This window comes from Camponotus vicinus, unplaced genomic scaffold (assembly GCF_025532165.1).
Source record: "Camponotus vicinus isolate PSW18456_S1 unplaced genomic scaffold, iyCamVici1.0 SCAF_6, whole genome shotgun sequence".
Taxonomy (NCBI): Eukaryota; Metazoa; Arthropoda; class Insecta; order Hymenoptera; family Formicidae; genus Camponotus; species Camponotus vicinus.
The window spans coordinates 5,720,067-5,737,924 of NW_028141978.1; the positions used below are offsets into that span (position 1 = coordinate 5,720,067).

At 32.2% G+C, this 17,858-nt stretch overlaps 4 protein-coding genes across 7 annotated transcripts; 3 read left to right on the top strand and 1 right to left on the bottom strand.

The window, feature by feature from the left end:
- Positions 1-920: 920 nt before the first annotated feature.
- LOC145972800 (PPP2R1A-PPP2R2A-interacting phosphatase regulator 1) lies at positions 921-7,359 on the bottom strand. 3 transcript variants are annotated; one of them, XM_083101742.1, is made up of 6 exons: positions 6,978-7,359; positions 5,330-6,024; positions 4,383-4,446; positions 3,716-4,101; positions 3,348-3,491; positions 921-3,030 (listed from the first exon to the last, which is right to left on the bottom strand). In XM_083101742.1, exons 2-6 carry the CDS (start codon positions 5,437-5,439, stop codon positions 2,802-2,804), a joined length of 933 nt encoding a protein of 310 aa, XP_082957868.1. In that variant the 5' UTR covers positions 5,440-6,024; positions 6,978-7,359; the 3' UTR covers positions 921-2,801. The 3 variants fall into 3 exon arrangements, with proteins under 3 accessions (XP_082957868.1, XP_082957866.1, XP_082957867.1); XM_083101740.1 differs by having other exon boundaries at positions 6,974-7,359; XM_083101741.1 differs by lacking the exon at positions 6,978-7,359 and having other exon boundaries at positions 5,330-6,048.
- LOC145972798 (uncharacterized) lies at positions 7,262-10,358 on the top strand. The gene is made up of 6 exons (XM_083101738.1): positions 7,262-7,720; positions 7,814-8,098; positions 8,193-8,301; positions 8,522-8,869; positions 8,946-9,267; positions 9,352-10,358. Exons 2-6 carry the CDS (start codon positions 7,827-7,829, stop codon positions 9,876-9,878), a joined length of 1,578 nt encoding a protein of 525 aa, XP_082957864.1. The 5' UTR covers positions 7,262-7,720; positions 7,814-7,826; the 3' UTR covers positions 9,879-10,358.
- Positions 10,359-10,864: 506 nt separating this feature from the next.
- Lamp1 (lysosome-associated membrane glycoprotein 1) lies at positions 10,865-14,550 on the top strand. Its single transcript, XM_083101739.1, has 5 exons — positions 10,865-11,039; positions 12,079-12,596; positions 12,731-12,962; positions 13,045-13,227; positions 13,339-14,550. The coding sequence occupies exons 1-5, from the start codon at positions 10,991-10,993 to the stop codon at positions 13,476-13,478; spliced, it is 1,122 nt and encodes a 373-aa protein (XP_082957865.1). The 5' UTR covers positions 10,865-10,990; the 3' UTR covers positions 13,479-14,550.
- Positions 14,551-15,392: 842 nt separating this feature from the next.
- Arfrp1 (ADP-ribosylation factor related protein 1) lies at positions 15,393-17,686 on the top strand. 2 transcript variants are annotated; one of them, XM_083101770.1, is made up of 5 exons: positions 15,393-15,651; positions 15,719-15,889; positions 16,051-16,132; positions 16,368-16,539; positions 16,705-17,686. In XM_083101770.1, exons 1-5 carry the CDS (start codon positions 15,559-15,561, stop codon positions 16,706-16,708), a joined length of 522 nt encoding a protein of 173 aa, XP_082957896.1. In that variant the 5' UTR covers positions 15,393-15,558; the 3' UTR covers positions 16,709-17,686. The 2 variants fall into 2 exon arrangements, with proteins under 2 accessions (XP_082957896.1, XP_082957895.1); XM_083101769.1 differs by having other exon boundaries at positions 15,401-15,651; positions 16,694-17,686.
- Positions 17,687-17,858: the final 172 nt, after the last annotated feature.

The following is a 17,858-nucleotide window of genomic DNA, read 5'->3' on the forward strand; positions in this document are numbered from 1 at the left end:
ATTGAAGTTTGACAGATCACGCGATAAATTTGATTTGACTTTCCATTTTCCACATTTTTGTCCCGAAATTGTTTGTGACTATTGCTTGGAATAAAAATTACTTTAATTAATCGATATCTATTAATTCGGTTAAAGTTAAAAATAAAACTTTACCATAGAAAAAGAAAATGTAAAAAAAAGAAAAAAAAACACATTTTATTTTAAACAATTTATTTTTTCTCTACAAAAGATTTTATTTGTAATATCGGTGAAATTAGAAAACATGACGAGATTTACAAAAAACTAACGATTTTACAAAAAACTAACAATATTTGTACAATTAATAAATATTATTTCATAATTTTTCAATTTTATGATTAAATATAATATATAAAGTTTTTAAATATATATTACCAATTTTTTATAGCACATATGTTATAAAAAAAATATTTTTAAATAGTAAAATCACTGTGTAAAAATATATATCTTAAAATTGTATTAGGACGGTTTAACTTTTCTTTCACATAATATCGTTACAAAAGATATATAAGAAGCATAATCATATGAATTTAAAATATATATTTAAGAAAAAGACTTTTATGTGTGTGTACACTTTATGTAAATTAATTTCAGTCTTAGATGTAGGAAGCATATGTATATTTGGAAAATTCTATTCTTTTTCTTGTTAGAAGTTTACACTACACAATTATACTATATGAATTATATTAGATCTTGAAAAATCTATAAAAAAATCAATATATGCACAAAGACGACGTTTTACATTCACATGTTCAGATCATTAATTTCTTATTAAAAATATGCATCCTACGTTATGATGGTTCTATTCATAATATCCATATCCTAAACAAGGAATCATGAAAACCTGAAAGTAGTGTCAGAATTTTCAAAAATCGACATTTGGGACGTTTTATATCAAAGTGTATGAATCCAAATACAGACTTTTAATAAAAATTTTTAACACTATACTGCTTAAAATTATAAATAATATATGATCTATTATCAATTTATTAACAGGCGAGAGGAAGTTCGAAATATACATCCTAGAACGTATACAAGATCTATACAATCCTTCCTGCGCAATTATTAATATTTTCTGGCACAGTCAGATTCTCGTAGCATTATCGTTCAAGCTACTCCTGAAATCTAAGTTTATATAAATATATATAAATATAATTTCAAGTTTTTTATTTATATATATTTATACAAATATCTATTCCAAAAATAATGCCTTTGATTGAAATAATATGGAATGCTCCGTTCGATCTAAAGATCATGCATAATATATTGCGTTATAATTTCTGAGAAATTATATTTTGTCAGAAATAGAGTTTGATCCATTTCACACATGTCAACATGAAATCACGCACTTCGAAAAGGAAAGAAAAATGGCAGGTGGAAGAAAGGCGAGGACTACTAACTATAATATAATGGACTTAATACTTATGCTTTGGTTTTTAAGAAAACATCCTGCAGAAACTGTGACATCATTATTCATAAAAAAGCATCAAAGAGAAAAAGAGAAAAAAAAAGTTATTCATATATTATTTCGAGAAATTTGAAACACAAACGCGTATCTATATATTATTGTTATTATTTATATGTAGGACAAGATCATTATCTCATGAAATACAAGAGCGTGTATATGTGTGTGTACATGTCTGATACACATTGGGACTCGAATTTTATACTTGATCGATCTTTCGGCAAATTAACAGTTGAAACTAAGAAAGACGAGCGATATGCACGAATTTTCTTGTTGCTATTGATATTCAAAAAGACGTTTTCTTGCAGGATATGTACCTACCTCTAAAAAGCTCAAACATCTGAGAAGATAGATATTTAAAGGACATTCTAATCTTTCAAATTTTCAGGTATATTTTAAATTCTTACATTACGATTTTCGCTTTTAACATACTTTTTTTGCTTTAAAGTAAATTTTTCAAACTATTAGTCATATTTAACTAAATATGTACGCTGAAAATACACGCATAAGGAACCCACATTGTACACATTCCTTTTGGTAAAATCAAAATTCAAGTCCCACTGATATCAGTGAAAATAATATAACAAAGAAATTAAAGGCATCAATATGTATATGATTATGTCTACAATATTACTGAGCCATTGTGATTAAACGCGAGATACAACTTTGATCATCTATGTAACAAATACAGTTTGAATTATAAAAATTACACTCGTTGGATAGAGAATTATCCAATGCTCAAAACATGATTTATCAAACATTATCATTACAAATAGATAACAAAAGCTAAAATAAGAGTGAGCGGTGAGTAGGATAAAGAGCAAAACAGAGGATGATGAAAGAGAGAAGGAAATTATCGCATTCATACAGCATTATTGTATATCACTACTTAAAAAAAGGAAAAAGAAACAAAGAATGAATCATTTATAGTATGGATACGCTTCACTCTGGAATAAATCTAACAGAACGATTATGAGACACATGAAGCGTCTTCTTGTCGATATGTATATAAGTAGCATAATGAAAGGAGAACACTCTTGGCGCTACGCTTACTCGTACATCAAAAGAAGAACGTATTAGAGGTATTTGTCCTCTAAGATACATCACACTTGCATTAAAGTTCCAATTCATGTCCTATTACGAGAACGCTGCTTTTTTCACTTTGAACGACAAGATCGACGAGAAAAATACACCGAACTTTAGATTCAATATGCAGGACATAGATCTATTTCCTACATCGATATGCCAGAAATAATCACGTAATACGACACGTCGAATCTCTGAACTCTCACACGTCCGATGACGCGGTCTCTTGTATTCATCTGTGATTGTCCTGATTGATCTGCTCGACATGAATGTGATCTGTTGGTTTACTTTGATTACTCGCATCTGATAGAGAATCGCTGTCACTGTTTGGAGCTGCGCGAACCGGCGACGGACTGTCCACTGGCCGGAAGGAGAAACTAGGTGAATCTGCGCTCGATAACGATTCAGGTGTGCCGACAGAACTAATAGTCCCTGGAAGTGGACTGGACATTGCATCTAGCCTAAGAGAAATGATTAGAGAATTTGATGAACTGTATAAAACCATTTCATATATATTCATTTCATGTTGTTTAGAAAACGATCGATTCTTCAATAATTTGACTCAATATTTAAAAATCTAGATATATTTAGTACAGTAAATTAACTAAATTGAGATTTTGGCAAGTCAATTTTGGTAAATTAATTTTCTTTTATCTTATTTAACTTGTAATTTCTTCAAAAATTTGATTTTATATAACAAAAACTGTAACCATAATTTACTAATTTTATTATTTTATTTTAGGAAACATATATAAGAAGGATCGATATAAAAGCATACCTGGATGTAACCGATGTCAATAAACCAGATGTGCGCTTTGCAGGTGGCTGCAAGTTGTGATCCATCCCGGTCTCGTCTAATTCGAACTTTCTTTTAACTGGCCCTAAACAGCTTGGCCTTATCGCTATAGGACTTAAGCTGCGCCTATTATTTCATAAGATATCAGTAAAAAATAATAATATAAATATGAATAAATAATATATGTCTTAACAAGTATCTTTTTTCAAGAATATTATTTCTACAGGCTATAAATGAACATTATATGAACATTATAATCTATATAGAAAACAAATGATACATTTTTATTTATATGTAATCTTGTAGTAACAACTTTAAATGAGATAAATTTGCAGTGCAAAATAACCTACCTTGTGGCAAATGCTTTTCTCGTAGGACTAGGAGACAAATTATTCTTCCAAAGATGAATGCCAGGAGAATAACACTGTCTTTGATTAAATCCTGATCTTGTGGGTGAAGGTGAAGAACACTGCGATGAGCCAATGGATAGATTTAAACTTAGAGGATCTAACGACCTCTTTGGTCGTTCCATTTTGTTAAGCTGCTGTGTAGAAGGCTCTGAATCTTTGAACGATAGTCCTTCCGCCTCCAAAGTGAGATCTTCCCATGACTGAGATATTTGCATGGCACTATGAATTTCCTTCTCATGTGCAGCTTCCCGGCCAGCAACATCTACACATTCTTCCTGTCTTAATTGACTCACACGTGGTGTCAATCTAGGAACATTACCAGGACTCTAAAAATAAGAAAAAATTGATATAAAAAAGGTCATATCGTTGAATAGTTTCTTCAAAATTAGATAATATATCACATTGTGAAATAAATATTATATATTGTCATTGATCATGTTTTTTTCATTAATTACAATATCAATTTAATTTTATTTTATAAAGTAGAAAACAAATGATATATTTTTATTAGAGTAACAAGAGAGTAACTACAGATAATATCAGGTATCAAATAATTATATTGTTGATTAATGAAAAATAAAAGAGAACACAAGTAACATGATCTTACGCTAGTGCTGAAGCGTCGTGATCGCGTAGAATTAGAAAATATATTGTAGGTTGACACAGCATCCCTGCAAATAATAATATAAAAAATGTTTAAAGATAATTTAATTTTTTTATATTCGCACAATCGTTGTTTATATATATGTATTTGTATATTAAAGATCTTTCCACTAAATTATATGACAAATATTTGAAAATAGGCAGAATCTGAATCTTCATTAATTTATAATAGCAACCATTATACAAATATATATTTGTCTAGCATGAATTAAAATTTATTAAATATAAAAAAGAGAATATATTTTAATGTACATCATATTTTTATCAATATTTAAATTTTAATTGCAAATATTAATAAAAATAAAATAATAATAGTAAAAAATATAGATATATGTTTTTTACAGTATAATTCATACCTCTATTTCTAAAAGCTCTTAATATAAAAATAAATAAAACATAATCCTTATGTATTCTTATATTTTTATATAATTTATATTCTATTATTTATTTTTATACAACTCGTATTCAATTTTGCCTCCAAAGAATAATCTAATATATATTTTTTTATATTATAATATATATATATATATATATATGTATGTATATATATATGACATTATTTCGCTATGAACATGCATGTGAAAAAAGAATTGTTCTCTTATTTAACACTATGCAATGGTGCTACTTTTACAAACATTAAACAGTTTAAGCAAGCAATATTTCAATTATTAATTCGCGAGAAAAAAACAATCCCTACAAATAACAACTTCTGACGATAAAAATCATTATTGTAATTACAATTATATAGCACATATTAAATTTTAGGGTAGAGTCTCAAAAACCTGAACTGTATTATTGTCCTAAATCAGAAATAACAAATAACCGTATTCAAGGACGCAATCAGAATACCCTCTTGGATAAACAACAAAGAGAATCTGCAGACATGCTCACCTCGACGATGATGTAGACGGCGTCGTGACGGACATGGTCGCGCTAATCTCGTTAATCATCGGCGCACTGCTGGATCGCTTCAGGCTTACGATCGGGCAGTCAACATCCATGATTGACGGGGCAGCACGCGGCAGTCCCAAATGTATCGAAACAACGTGGGGCAGCGTCCACGTGGTGGAGGCACATAGAAGAGATCTCGTGAATATCCCGAGAGTATCCGATAATGTCGTCTTCCGTTATTGGGGCTGTCGCCAGGACTTTCCGATTGTGGCAAAATACGACCCCCTGTGTAGCACCGTACGTCGTCCTCGTCGGCTATCGTTGCTGCAGCGGGCATCGAAGTATTTATCTATTCATTATCTTCAGGAAGATACGAAGAAACATGCTGAATCTTCTCCACGACTTCCCTGAGACTCATCTTCCGGAGGACGACACGATTATCACGATTGTATACGAGTTTCACAAATAAGCCATCTAAGGAGCAGTCGAGGTGACTCGGGACCGGTTCACGATGGGACCGACAGATCAGAGTCGGGCGAGTCTGACCAAGTGTCGTCGCTGCTGCTGTCGATATTAGAAGAGAAGCTGGATGCTGTTGTATTTGTGCAAGGTTCGTTCGGTGATGCGACATATTTTATCGATCATCTTCCTTTGTAACTCCTGCACAAGCACGTGGCAAGATTATGGAGATACATCTGGAAGAGAGAACTGTAAATTAAACTTTTTGAAGAAAAGGATTGGACAAGCAAGTGAATAAATTTAATTTGTACATATACAACAATCACGCTCGGTATCTGACTATTTGTGATTGGCGCGTACTCTCACGTCTATCTATCTAAGCCCAAAAGCGCATGCCAATCGCAAACAGCTGTTCGTTGAATAATTTTGTGCTAAATATATCTGATGAAATTGAAACGAAAAGAAATAGATCGCACGTGATTGGTTACGCCATATTGTTTTTCTAGATGCATCAAGAATAACACTTTTTTTTTGCTTGACCGATTTTTTCCAATTTTTTACTTTGGACAAAATTTGAATTTAAAAAAAAAACCATACATATATAAAAAATTTCTGAAGCATGAAGAAATGTTTTATTGCAAGACTGCAATATTGTAAATATAAGACACGCAAAAAAGGTTTCACCTTGTATATAAAATATTTTATATATCTTATGTTTTATTTTATTGTAGCTTGTATATAAAATTCTTTATGTACATATATATATATATATATATATATATATATATTTTATATGTCTTTGATATGCTATTGTAAATATATTGCTATATAATTATTAAAGTTCAGACACAATCAAAAGAGATCAGGAAATATATATGGAATTGAGTATAAGGAATTATAAAAAATCAAACTTATATCAGACTAACACATTAAAGATTACACATTAATTAAAGATTAATATTTTAATCTTGATTCTTTACGATTCCTTACGTTTAATTCCATATTTCTTATTCCTTGTATTGTATCTGAATTCTTATTCTCGGAAATCTCTTACAATTCGACATCTCTACAATATACTATAATATTTACAAAATTGCAATAATGCTGCAATATATATATAGATATATTATATATACATAATTGAAAGTTTATGCGTTCTACTTGGAAACAACGAGCCAAACGTACCTACGTAGTATTTTCACAAATCGCGTTGCGATATCCTCGAGAACTTCCCGCGAGCTACGCCAATTCAAAACCGGACGTTCTTTCCACGACAGTTCTAATTGAAAGAAAGAGTTTTCTTTGCCGTCTTGTCAAGCGCGACGATTTTTCTTTTCGAAAATTCGTCGTGTCGCGAGCGGAAGCCGTGGAGGAAAATCCGGATGTCGTCACTCGCGTCCTTCGCGAGAATGTTGCAACGTGATCGTCGTGGTATGTAATTTTTCTTTCAGCGAAATCGTTGTAAATTTATCGCATCACGCGCGCCACAATAGATTAAATTTCACGATCCGAGCCGCTAAGAAGCGAAGAGGCCCGGTCGCCTGCTCGCCCGGTTTTCCTCTCGAAACTCGGTCTGTCTGTGTTCACGGTTCCCGATGCGGCTTCTGTCACGCCAATTGTCAAAACGACAGCGCGTAATATAACCTCTCCTCCGAGCCTCTCGGTCGTAGGATCGTATCCAGTGAACGATGCTGTCGCTTATCCCGTGCTCGATCGTCGTCGATTTGGATTTCGATCGAACGACGATAACGATAACAATGACGTCGACAACGATATTTTCGCCATCCTCGAGTCGAATATCCTGATCATGCTTATTTGCATCCATGTTAACCTCCTTTCTGATATCGTGAATTCGAGCTTCCAGCATGATTAAAGAAATTCGCGATTTAAATTAGTAGATTTTGGGAAGAGATACGAGGATTATTGATGATGGTAAACGTTTCGTTTGCCTTAATGAAAGAAAGTTATAAATTTCTGGTAAAGTTTGGCATCTGGCTAATTTTCTTTTTGATTTTTGTTGCATAGATTGACTGTCCTTATGATGGATGTGAGCACCGGTATTAATGACGATGTATCCTTCCGCTTGGGGGAAATGTTTGACAGTTATGAAGAACTGGAACAAAAGCTAGACAGATTTTCAAAGCACAGTCTGGTGCATTACTGGAGGAGAGATAGTAGGACTGTGAGTGGAGCTCATATGAAGACTGCACGACCCATCAGTGAACGATTAAAATATTATTCTGTCAAATATGCTTGCATTTATGGTGGCCAGAAATTCCTACCACGTGGTGCTGGCAGAAGACAATCTCAGTTGGTTTCCTATTTTTTTAACAATATATATTTATATAAGTATTAATATTTATCTATAGTTTTAATACATGTTGTTTTTATTGATATATGATAGGTCTATACGAACAAATTGTCCTGCTCACATTATGCTCAGAGCATCTAAAGATGGCACCAAGTTGGAAGTGACCAGTGTCAATAATGAACATAATCATGAAATTTCAGAGGTACGTAGATTTCAGCAACTTATTTTATTATCCTATTACAAGAAATTTTATAGCATCCAGACTATAAAGTAATTCATAAAAATAAATTAAAAACACAATATTTTTTTTATACAAAATTTCATTTTTAAATAAAAAAATATCACTTTATGATGATTTTTAATGCTATGCAATGTTATATGTTTCGATTAGATTTTTATAAAAAAAATATTTTATTCAATAGGAACTATTTAAAAATCTTCCACAAGAGAGAAAGCTCTGTGGTGAAATTAGACAAGAAGTTCAAGACCTCTTACAATTACATATTGATCGTAAGAGATTAAGGGAGTATGTGCGATTGCGTACTAACAAGGTACTTCGATCCAAAGATCTGTTCAACATAGCAGCAGCTAATAAGCAGAAGAGAATCATCACACCAGAGCGAGCATATCAGTTAATTAAGAAAATTCATGACATTGAAAAAATGCAGGCCAGAAATAGCAATAGAAAGATATATCCTGAATCTGAAGATGAAATAGCGCAAACTATAAAAAGAATGAAGAAGGAACAGGAAACTGCCTGGGGTCAAGATGTAAGACAACTATATTTGCTTTATATTCACTTTTTCATGTGTATGAATAATGTAAAAAAAAATTTTGTCTCTTCAGGGATTATCGACAGAATTAGAAGTGAGCGAGGGAAACGATGGTGAAGATTCCTATAGCGGTCAATTGACGCAAGAAGAAGTAGTCGATGAAATCGATACAAACGAGGATGAATTATTGAGAGCGGACAATGAAGGTGATATAATAGCAGCCGATGGAGAAATAGTAGGTGAATTGGTAATGGAGAATGGCGATCCGTCAGTGATAGTCGAGTCTATCGTTAATGCAGACGGTTCCGTTTTCGTCGATGAGAGGGAATTTAACAATTACTGCAACAATCACTTGTCGCACACAGTAGATGATAGTCAATCGCCGAAGTCGCGTGGTAAATTGATTTTTTTTCTATAATATATAATACATGTATAATAGAAATATGTATAAATTAAAAGAGAGATTTCGTATATGTCAGTTTTAGATATAGAAGCTATCGCTTCAACTACCATAGAGAAAGTCACAAAGGAAACGTCTGCTTCGCCTAATCACAAGTCGCAAGCTGACTCTTTAACACTGCAACAGTCGCCGAAGTCACCTAACAGTTTTCACGAAGCGGACTCGAGAATTTGGATTATGAAGGAAAACACTTCCATGGAAACGGAACCAGAAAGCGGACCCGAGAGCGAGACTACAACAACCAAGCCAATCCCTATGGTGAAATCGGATATGGAGACGCCTGAGGTAGTATTGTCCGATGAAGCGAGTCACCAATTGCTTCAGGAACAACTGGCGGTATTACGCGCCGAAAAAGGGAAACTGTACCACGAAACTGAAGTATTGAAACTGAAGAAGGACAAGCTGAAGTTGCAAATTAATTGCTATTCAAACGAAATAAGGAAACAAGAGATGGAGAGGGAGAAGCTTAGGCTCGAAATCAAGTTACTTCAGTCTAAAGTTATGGAAGACACTAACGATGTATCACACTACATCTTTGTGCCTTAAGTTCTCTGATTCTATTGTAAAGTAATTGTAAATAGTACCTTACATTGCTTAAGAAGATATATTTGCATGTAAAGATTACATGCTCGTATATCCAGATATATGTTTATTGCTATAACAGAGTTTTATCTGTGAGATTATCAAAATGAATACATTGCAAGCTCATATTGACAGCAATAAAAGTAGATTTTGCTACTAATTCTGATAAGATGAGATATTCTTCCTTATGAAATGTGTGATATGTAATAGATAATAAATATGATTATATATCACATAAAAATATATATATGAATTTTATATGGTATCAATTTATGAGTTAATTAATCCTAAAACATTTCTCTTGATTTCTCACATATACAATTTTAACTTACGAAATAAAGTGGTATTTTTATTTATCCTAATCGGTTTTAATATGGATAAGTATTACTATTTTTAATAGTAATATTAATCCATATTAAAACTAATTTTTAGTACTATTAATATGGGGATTGATAGTAATATTTTTTGAGAATTTTGTTCAACATAATATTCGATATATTTTATTTTATGGAGAAACAGACTGTCTTTAAAAAATTATTTTTATAAAGGCTATAGATATATATATATCTTTTTCATTTTATGAATTATATTTTTACAAAATAATTATAAAATAATTTTATTAAGATAAGCTAAAATAATTACAACAAATAAATTATAATAATTACAAATAAGATAATGAATATTAAATAAAGCTATATACTGAACTATACACATCTCATGAAAAGTTCCTTTACAGTGAATTGCAAATCATCGCATTTCAATTGTCAGTTGGCAAACTTAATACCTTAATAATTGTCGCGGTTTTTCCCATTATTTTTACCTAGCTACGCGAAGAAAAATTTCAATTTGTCATATCACGGAATTACAAATTACATCATTCTCGATTCGAAGAAACCGCCATTATCCCCACTCGTGTCATTGGGTACCACAGTTGGGACAGATGGCAGCATGAACGCTGTTCTCTGGATTCTTGCGACTCCTCGATGGACTTTTCATTTTCCTGGACCGCGCTGATTGTGATTCGCACGTACGTATCGTAGTAGTTTTCGACTTGACTTCAACGAGCATTTGACGACATGCTGAGATCCCTGCTGCTTTTGTGCTGGGCCGCGACGATCGTGTCAGGTAAACAAATATCTGCGGTCAAGTTTGCGATTTCATTATCTTCCTATGACAACGACAGCTGGTGTTTGCGGAAACTCCCGTGACGTATTCGGCGACGTTGGGGCGATTCCCATCGTCGTCGTTGCCGTCATCGTCGTCGATCTTGCGCGATTTTTGGCAACGAAGGAAAAAAAGGAGGGGAGCGAAATGTCACTGCTGTTTCAAAATTGCATTCTTGCTTCGCAATAGCTGTACCGAGCATGAAATTAATAATTGCGCCTCCAAGTTTTTCGTGGGACGCCATGATGAGGCGGACGTATCTATCTACCATTCGGCTTTTTTGAACAAGGATATTGTTACGGGAAACTCGAGTGCAGCAGCACTGGCATGATTCAATGCACGATGATTAATGCTTGAAACAAAACGATCACTCGGTGTCCGCATGAGATGACATTGGAACGAGTTCCGGAAAGCTAGATCGCACTTATATTATGTTACGCGATAAGGACTATCGTTTTTCTAGAGATAGAATTTATATTAATCATTTACGGATGACGCCTCTTTCCTCATCCGTCATCGTGAATTCAAAATGATTTTACTTTGCTAAATTTATACATAAAAAAACGTTTCACGTTTTTAATATTTGAGTTTATCTCTCTTTTTTTTTTATGTTGAACTTTGCTCTTCCTTCTCAATAGCACAGTTGACAGTTTTTTTTCACGTAATTTGTCATAAACAAATATGCAATATGAACAAAATTTAAATATTAAAAATATATGAAATATTTAACTTTTTAATAATTTAATAGAATATTGTATGTGTGTAAAATATAACATTTTTAATATTGCTATGTTGTACTTTGTATATCTTTAAAATTAGAGATGGAAAAAAATATTGAAAAATATCAACTGCAAAAATAGGTTATAATTAGTCTCTTTCTAGAATTTATTTTCCTTATATTATTTTCCATTTTGAAAACTTTTATTTATATATGACCTTGAAAATTGAGAATGCCCTGGTATAATACAGAAATGTAATTGTATATGTATAATTTTAACAGCTGGCGATCCGAAGAATGTCATCAATAACATAAGTGTTCCTATCAACTTGGCCGACGACAATGTAGCTACAAATTCTCAATTGCCATTGGAAACCACTAAATTATCTGTACCACCGACCGAAAAAGATGCACATGTGCCATCCATTCTATCCGACTCAAATACAAATTCAAATGATTCTGCTGCAACAACCCCAACAATTGTAATAGATACAACATCTAAGCCAACTATATCAACTACATCTAAGCCAACTACATCAACTACATCTAAGCCAACTACACCAACTACATCTAAGCCAACTACACCAACTACAACTAAGCCAACTACTACAACTACACCATCTACAACATCTACATCTAAACCAACAACAACACCTATACCTAGTACAACCACACCAACACCAACACCACTTCCACCCCCCAGTGCTGGAACATGGAAAGTTCAAGAGAACAATACATTTTGCATTATAGTTCAAATGGCTGCACAATTCAATGTTTCTTATATTAATGCCAACAATGAGGTAAGCATACTAAATTTGCAATATATATATATGTAAATAATTTTTATTAAAAATTCATATAAATATAAGTGAAATTAATATTAAGATTATATTTATCATGTATAATCAATGTTATGTCTGTACTCTTTTTGCAGACAATCCACAAAGCAGTGGATATACCCAGCAACAGTAATGTGACAGGAAAGTGTGGTAAATTTGAACAAAATCTAACATTGTCATGGGGATTGCAGAATAATTCTGCATCTAACCTTACGGCTCAAAATAATTTCACATTACATTTTGTAAAGAACGAGACGGAAAAACTTTATTCTCTTCATCATTTAGAAATCTCTTTGGTGACAGAAAAATCTTCAACTGATAAGTCAAGTATGATATCATCTAATGTAAACAAAGTCGCACTTTGATCTCTACATATTTTTTTCTAAGACGAATTTCTATATTATTTCAGATCAAACAGTGATGCTGATACATATGGCACCGCAATTCAATACTGGATTGAGCAACTCTTATAGATGTATAAAAGAACAGTCCTTGAACTTAACTCTCAAAAACGAAACTGTAGGGCAATTGAAAGTATCCCATTTGCAATTTCAAGCTTTTAGAAATGACAATACTACCGTTTTTGGCCTAGGTAAATATCATGAGTTTTTTATCTTGTCAATTTTATGCCATATATGTTCTCATATTGATATTACTTACTATAATTTGTGAATTTACCCTTTTTTTATTTTTCTTTTTTTAGCCAAAGACTGTTCGTTTAACACGCCTGACATCGTCCCTATAACAGTGGGTTGTGCATTGGCGGGTTTGGTGGTGGTTGTATTGATTGCATACCTTGTTGGCCGCAGACGAAGTCAGTCTCGCGGTTATCTTAGTATGTAAGCCGAGTTTTGTGAAATTTCTTTTCTCTCTCTCTTTTTTTTTAAATTGTTAAATTCATTTTTTATGCGATGTTCCGTTAATGGAATCGATTGTCTTATTGAGAATTTATAATAGTTGTACTTTTTGTGTTCTATAGCCATGAGGGCTGTGACACAGTTAAGGAAAGAAAAAGTATAGTTTATACATTTATAAAGTTATCTCGATGTGCGGGAAAGGGGGGCAATATTAAAAAATGCGTTATCGATATGTATCGCAAAGCGGTTTAAATTGATATTCGAGAGTGGATAATAATTTCGAAACAACATGTTCTGTTCTAAAACGACGATATATTCTAACGACATAGGAATGAATTAATATAGATAAGTTGTGTGAGATCTACATTGTATCTGCGCTGCTGTCACTTTTGATTAGCAGTGACGATTGTTTGATTTTCCATAAACATTTTATAATATGGAATGAAAATAAGAAACAAGTTCGTTTTGATCGACACATATGACGCTAAAAACCTAGATATTCACGCTGGATCTATATAGTTTCACCTAACAAAAGGCATTGTAACACGAAGTTTTCCTTCTTTTTCTTTTTCTTTTTTTTTCTTAATTATTTTCCTGACTTTTTAATTTTACTACGATGCGATATTCCTCTATACATCGTACTTTATACGTACATCGATATTTCTGTGTTTCCGTTCGTACATGAATTCTTTTTATTAAAATGTACTGTGAAGTAATATCAGTTGTTTATATAGCCCTAAGTATGCATGCGTGAGCGTACCAGGAATAGTATGAAGGAGCACGAGCTTCTACCAGTCGATTTAAATTAAATTAAAGTTTGTGCTTCACTTAACTTGGAATAAACACGCAACTTAGATACTACAAACAGTGCAATCTTCTAGATGTAAAAATTCATCAGTTAACATTAAGTAGAATAAAACGTAATCTCAAAATGATAGATCAATTCCTATATATAAATTATATAGGGAAATTTTACAGAAACTTCGTTTTCTGAATGAACGTATGTTCTATTTAATGTAAATGATAGTCTTGAAAATAAATATGTACTACACTGCTTATAGAGAGGCACTGATTTTAATGATGGATTTAATGAAAAGTATTTTTACAGTCGCTGTTGCTTTTGAAAAGTTTTATCTAAAAGATAATGCGAGGATATACAGGGAGATCTAATGTTTGTATAAAAGAAAAAAAAGAAAAAAACAAATGGAATTTCAGAGTTTAACAAGGATTTCGCGTGTGCACTGTGCTGCTTCATAAGTACTATATTGTGAAAAGACTGAATGTGAAAGCAAGTAATGAGAGAGAAGCGAAAGTGGAAAGAGGGCAAAAAGAGTTAAGTAACAAATATATATATATAATTGAATAAAGCGCTGTGTGTACATATAAAACAAAGTAGTAAAATACTACTTTTGGATTATATAAGTACATGTATTACAAATAGGCAAAATTGACATTATCATCAATAAAGTGGAACATTTCAAAATCTCTGCATTCTTCTAATGCTACATTTTCCATGCGTTCTCTCCAAATTCTTCTCTGAATTTTTCCTTTATCGAAATTGCATGATTGATAGTTTTGAAACAATTTAAACAATATATATAAAGTTACTTGATTTACAAATTTAGGCATTAAATATTAAAGATGAGTATGCGTTATTTTCTTATACTGCTTTTATATATATATATATATATATATATATATATATATATATATATATATATATATAATAGCATAATAATAAGATAATCGTATACTATTTTCAAGTAGAATTGCTTAAATAGAGTGAATAATTTTTTTAACGCTTTGATTGGTATGTAATGGGCACTTGTTAAAAAATTTTTTCATCAGGGATGCATTTGATTGACCAATTTTTTTCCTTGATTGTTCTATTAATATTTTATCAAAATGAGTAAATCTTCGAATGAAATACGCACACTAATGCATACGTATGTTACACGTGCCCAATTAATGGCGGCTGCTGACCTAACTTTCAAGAAATGTAGATGCAAAATGTAAACAATACGTCATGTAAATCGTATTAGCGAGTACATTGACGAGTAATTGAGATGTACACGTTGCTGCACGGTTTGTACAAGTATTTGGTGCAAAAGGATGAGTATTTCATATTAATTCTGGGCCTTGACAATGCAGGAAAGACGGTACTTGCTTTAGATTTTACGATTTTAGAGGTTATGACACGAGGAACTTGGTATACGTTTCTTTTAGACTTACCTGGAAGCGGCGAAAACGAAATTTACGAAGAATTACAAGGGAATGAATCCGAGTAAGATCACGACTACCGTAGGCCTCAATATCGGCAAGATCGACATCGCCGGTGTTTCCTTCAATTTCTGGGATCTCGGTGGCCAAGAGGAGCTACAATCTTTATGGGATAAAGTAATTAATAATAAAATTAATGCATTACATATATTTCCATTTTTCTCTTCTCTCTATACATTATTGTATCTCTATATCTTTTTTCTATTTTTGGAATTGTACGAATGATACTTTGCATCACATTGATAGTATTTAATATAGTAATATTGTTTCATTTGCAGTATTACGCAGAGTCTCATGCTGTGATTTATATTGTCGACTCGTCTGATCGTGACAGGATACCAGATTCCAAAGAAGCTTTTGGTAAGACATTCTTCTAATAATGTTTGATAAACAAATTATAAGAGATTGTACGTAACAAAAGATTGCATGTAAAACAATAATGTGAAACATATTTTTTAACATATTTTTTTACATAAAATTTTGAATATTTTGAAGTTAAAAATTTTTTTAAATTTTTTACACACTTTAATCAGACATATAACAGATAATGAATGACATACAGAATATATATAACATAAATTAAATTTGATTTTAGATAAAGTGATATCGTCTGAGCATCTAACAGGAGTACCATTACTGGTGCTCGCAAATAAACAGGATGTACCTGATTGTATGGGTGTCAGAGAAGTAAAACCAATATTCAATCAAAGTGCGCATTTAATTGGTAGAAGAGATTGCATGGTAATGCCTGTATCAGCGCTTAATGGGTAAGCAAACTAAGGTTTTATCTTACTGATTTACATTTGCATTAGTATATAGAATTTTGACAAATAAAAATAGCATCCTTTTATGCTACATAAAATTTCATAAACCATGTCTTCTGCATTTATCATGTGAAATAATGGCTCTTATTTCATCAAGGGATGGTGTAGATGAAGGCATACATTGGCTGGTAGATTGCGTCAAGAGAAACAGTGATGTGCGACCGCCCCGCAATCAAGACGATAATTCCTTATCGTAGTTGTGTATGTGTGTAACATTCCTGTTTTATAATTTATATATAATATTAGATGCACTGTACATATTTATACCATGGGTGTACAGTGTTTCTACAAGTAAAGAATTTTTTTAACGCATCTTTCATCTCCCTCTATTTAAACAAATATATGTTATGCTTGCATATGAAATATCACACATGCGTGTAAGATTATTTATAATTTTTTATAATATTGTTTAAAATATAATTGTAAAATAATTAAAAAAACTATCAGATCTTACTAAATTGCCATTAATTGTGAATGAGAACGATATTATAAGATGAATGATAATGTGCGTAATGTGTGTGATATCAAGGTAGGCAGAGAGATAAGAGATAATGCTCATACCTTGTCCCGTAGCTCTTATGTTAGTGATAAAGAGCGTACAAAACTGATCGTGCACTTGTTTGATATATAGATTGTGATTTTTGTGCTACGTACATTCTTTGGATTGTAAACTCTTTATTTGTTCAACATTATCATACACCATCATGTGGCCTTACTACGACGCCGATGATTGCGGCGTCTTACCGCCAGATCAGAACAGAAGGTGACTTATTTGATTTATAATTCTAGCAGATGGAAAGCTTTTATCAAATGTATATTGCATAAGCTACTGTTTTTTGATCCCTCTCTTGTTGAAGATTAACGTTGTCTAGATGTTTTAAGAGGCACTGAGTGGATAGAGGAAAAAATCAAATCAGTCGGCTCATTTACAGCTTATATTCATATACCATGTATGAAGTATTAAACATGGCTACTGAAAATTTAATTCTCATACGAAGATTGCGTATCACATTTTATTCTTGATATGGTATATGAAAATAGATGTATAAATTCTAATATAAACGTCTTTCACATCTTATTAAGAACAATATCTTGCATTATTCTCATCGCATATTCCCTACATGCTTTGTACCTGGAAAAAACAATGCTAGCATTTATCTGTTATGTATGTGTGTGTATCGTGCAATGAAATTTGCTGAAAAAAAATTTGTGACTTGCAATGTCGAGCCAACAGTACTCGTTATCTTATCAAGATCGTTTCC

Coding starts and splice junctions, on each gene's coding strand:
- LOC145972800 (XM_083101742.1), bottom strand. CDS start 5,439: ATGGATGTTGACTGCCCGATCGTAAGCCTGAAGCGATCCAGCAGTGCG. Junction 4,102..4,382: donor CACGACGCTTCAGCACTAGC/GTAAGATCATGT, acceptor TCTTATTTTTAG/AGTCCTGGTAATGTTCCTAG. Junction 3,492..3,715: donor AGAAAAGCATTTGCCACAAG/GTAGGTTATTTT, acceptor ATGAAATAATAG/GCGCAGCTTAAGTCCTATAG.
- LOC145972798 (XM_083101738.1), top strand. CDS start 7,827: ATGATGGATGTGAGCACCGGTATTAATGACGATGTATCCTTCCGCTTG. Junction 8,870..8,945: donor AAACTGCCTGGGGTCAAGAT/GTAAGACAACTA, acceptor TTGTCTCTTCAG/GGATTATCGACAGAATTAGA. Junction 9,268..9,351: donor TCAATCGCCGAAGTCGCGTG/GTAAATTGATTT, acceptor CGTATATGTCAG/TTTTAGATATAGAAGCTATC.
- Lamp1 (XM_083101739.1), top strand. CDS start 10,991: ATGCTGAGATCCCTGCTGCTTTTGTGCTGGGCCGCGACGATCGTGTCA. Junction 12,597..12,730: donor ATATTAATGCCAACAATGAG/GTAAGCATACTA, acceptor CTCTTTTTGCAG/ACAATCCACAAAGCAGTGGA. Junction 13,228..13,338: donor TACTACCGTTTTTGGCCTAG/GTAAATATCATG, acceptor TTCTTTTTTTAG/CCAAAGACTGTTCGTTTAAC.
- Arfrp1 (XM_083101769.1), top strand. CDS start 15,559: ATGTACACGTTGCTGCACGGTTTGTACAAGTATTTGGTGCAAAAGGAT. Junction 15,652..15,718: donor TTGACAATGCAGGAAAGACG/GTACTTGCTTTA, acceptor CGTTTCTTTTAG/ACTTACCTGGAAGCGGCGAA. Junction 15,890..16,050: donor TACAATCTTTATGGGATAAA/GTAATTAATAAT, acceptor TTTCATTTGCAG/TATTACGCAGAGTCTCATGC.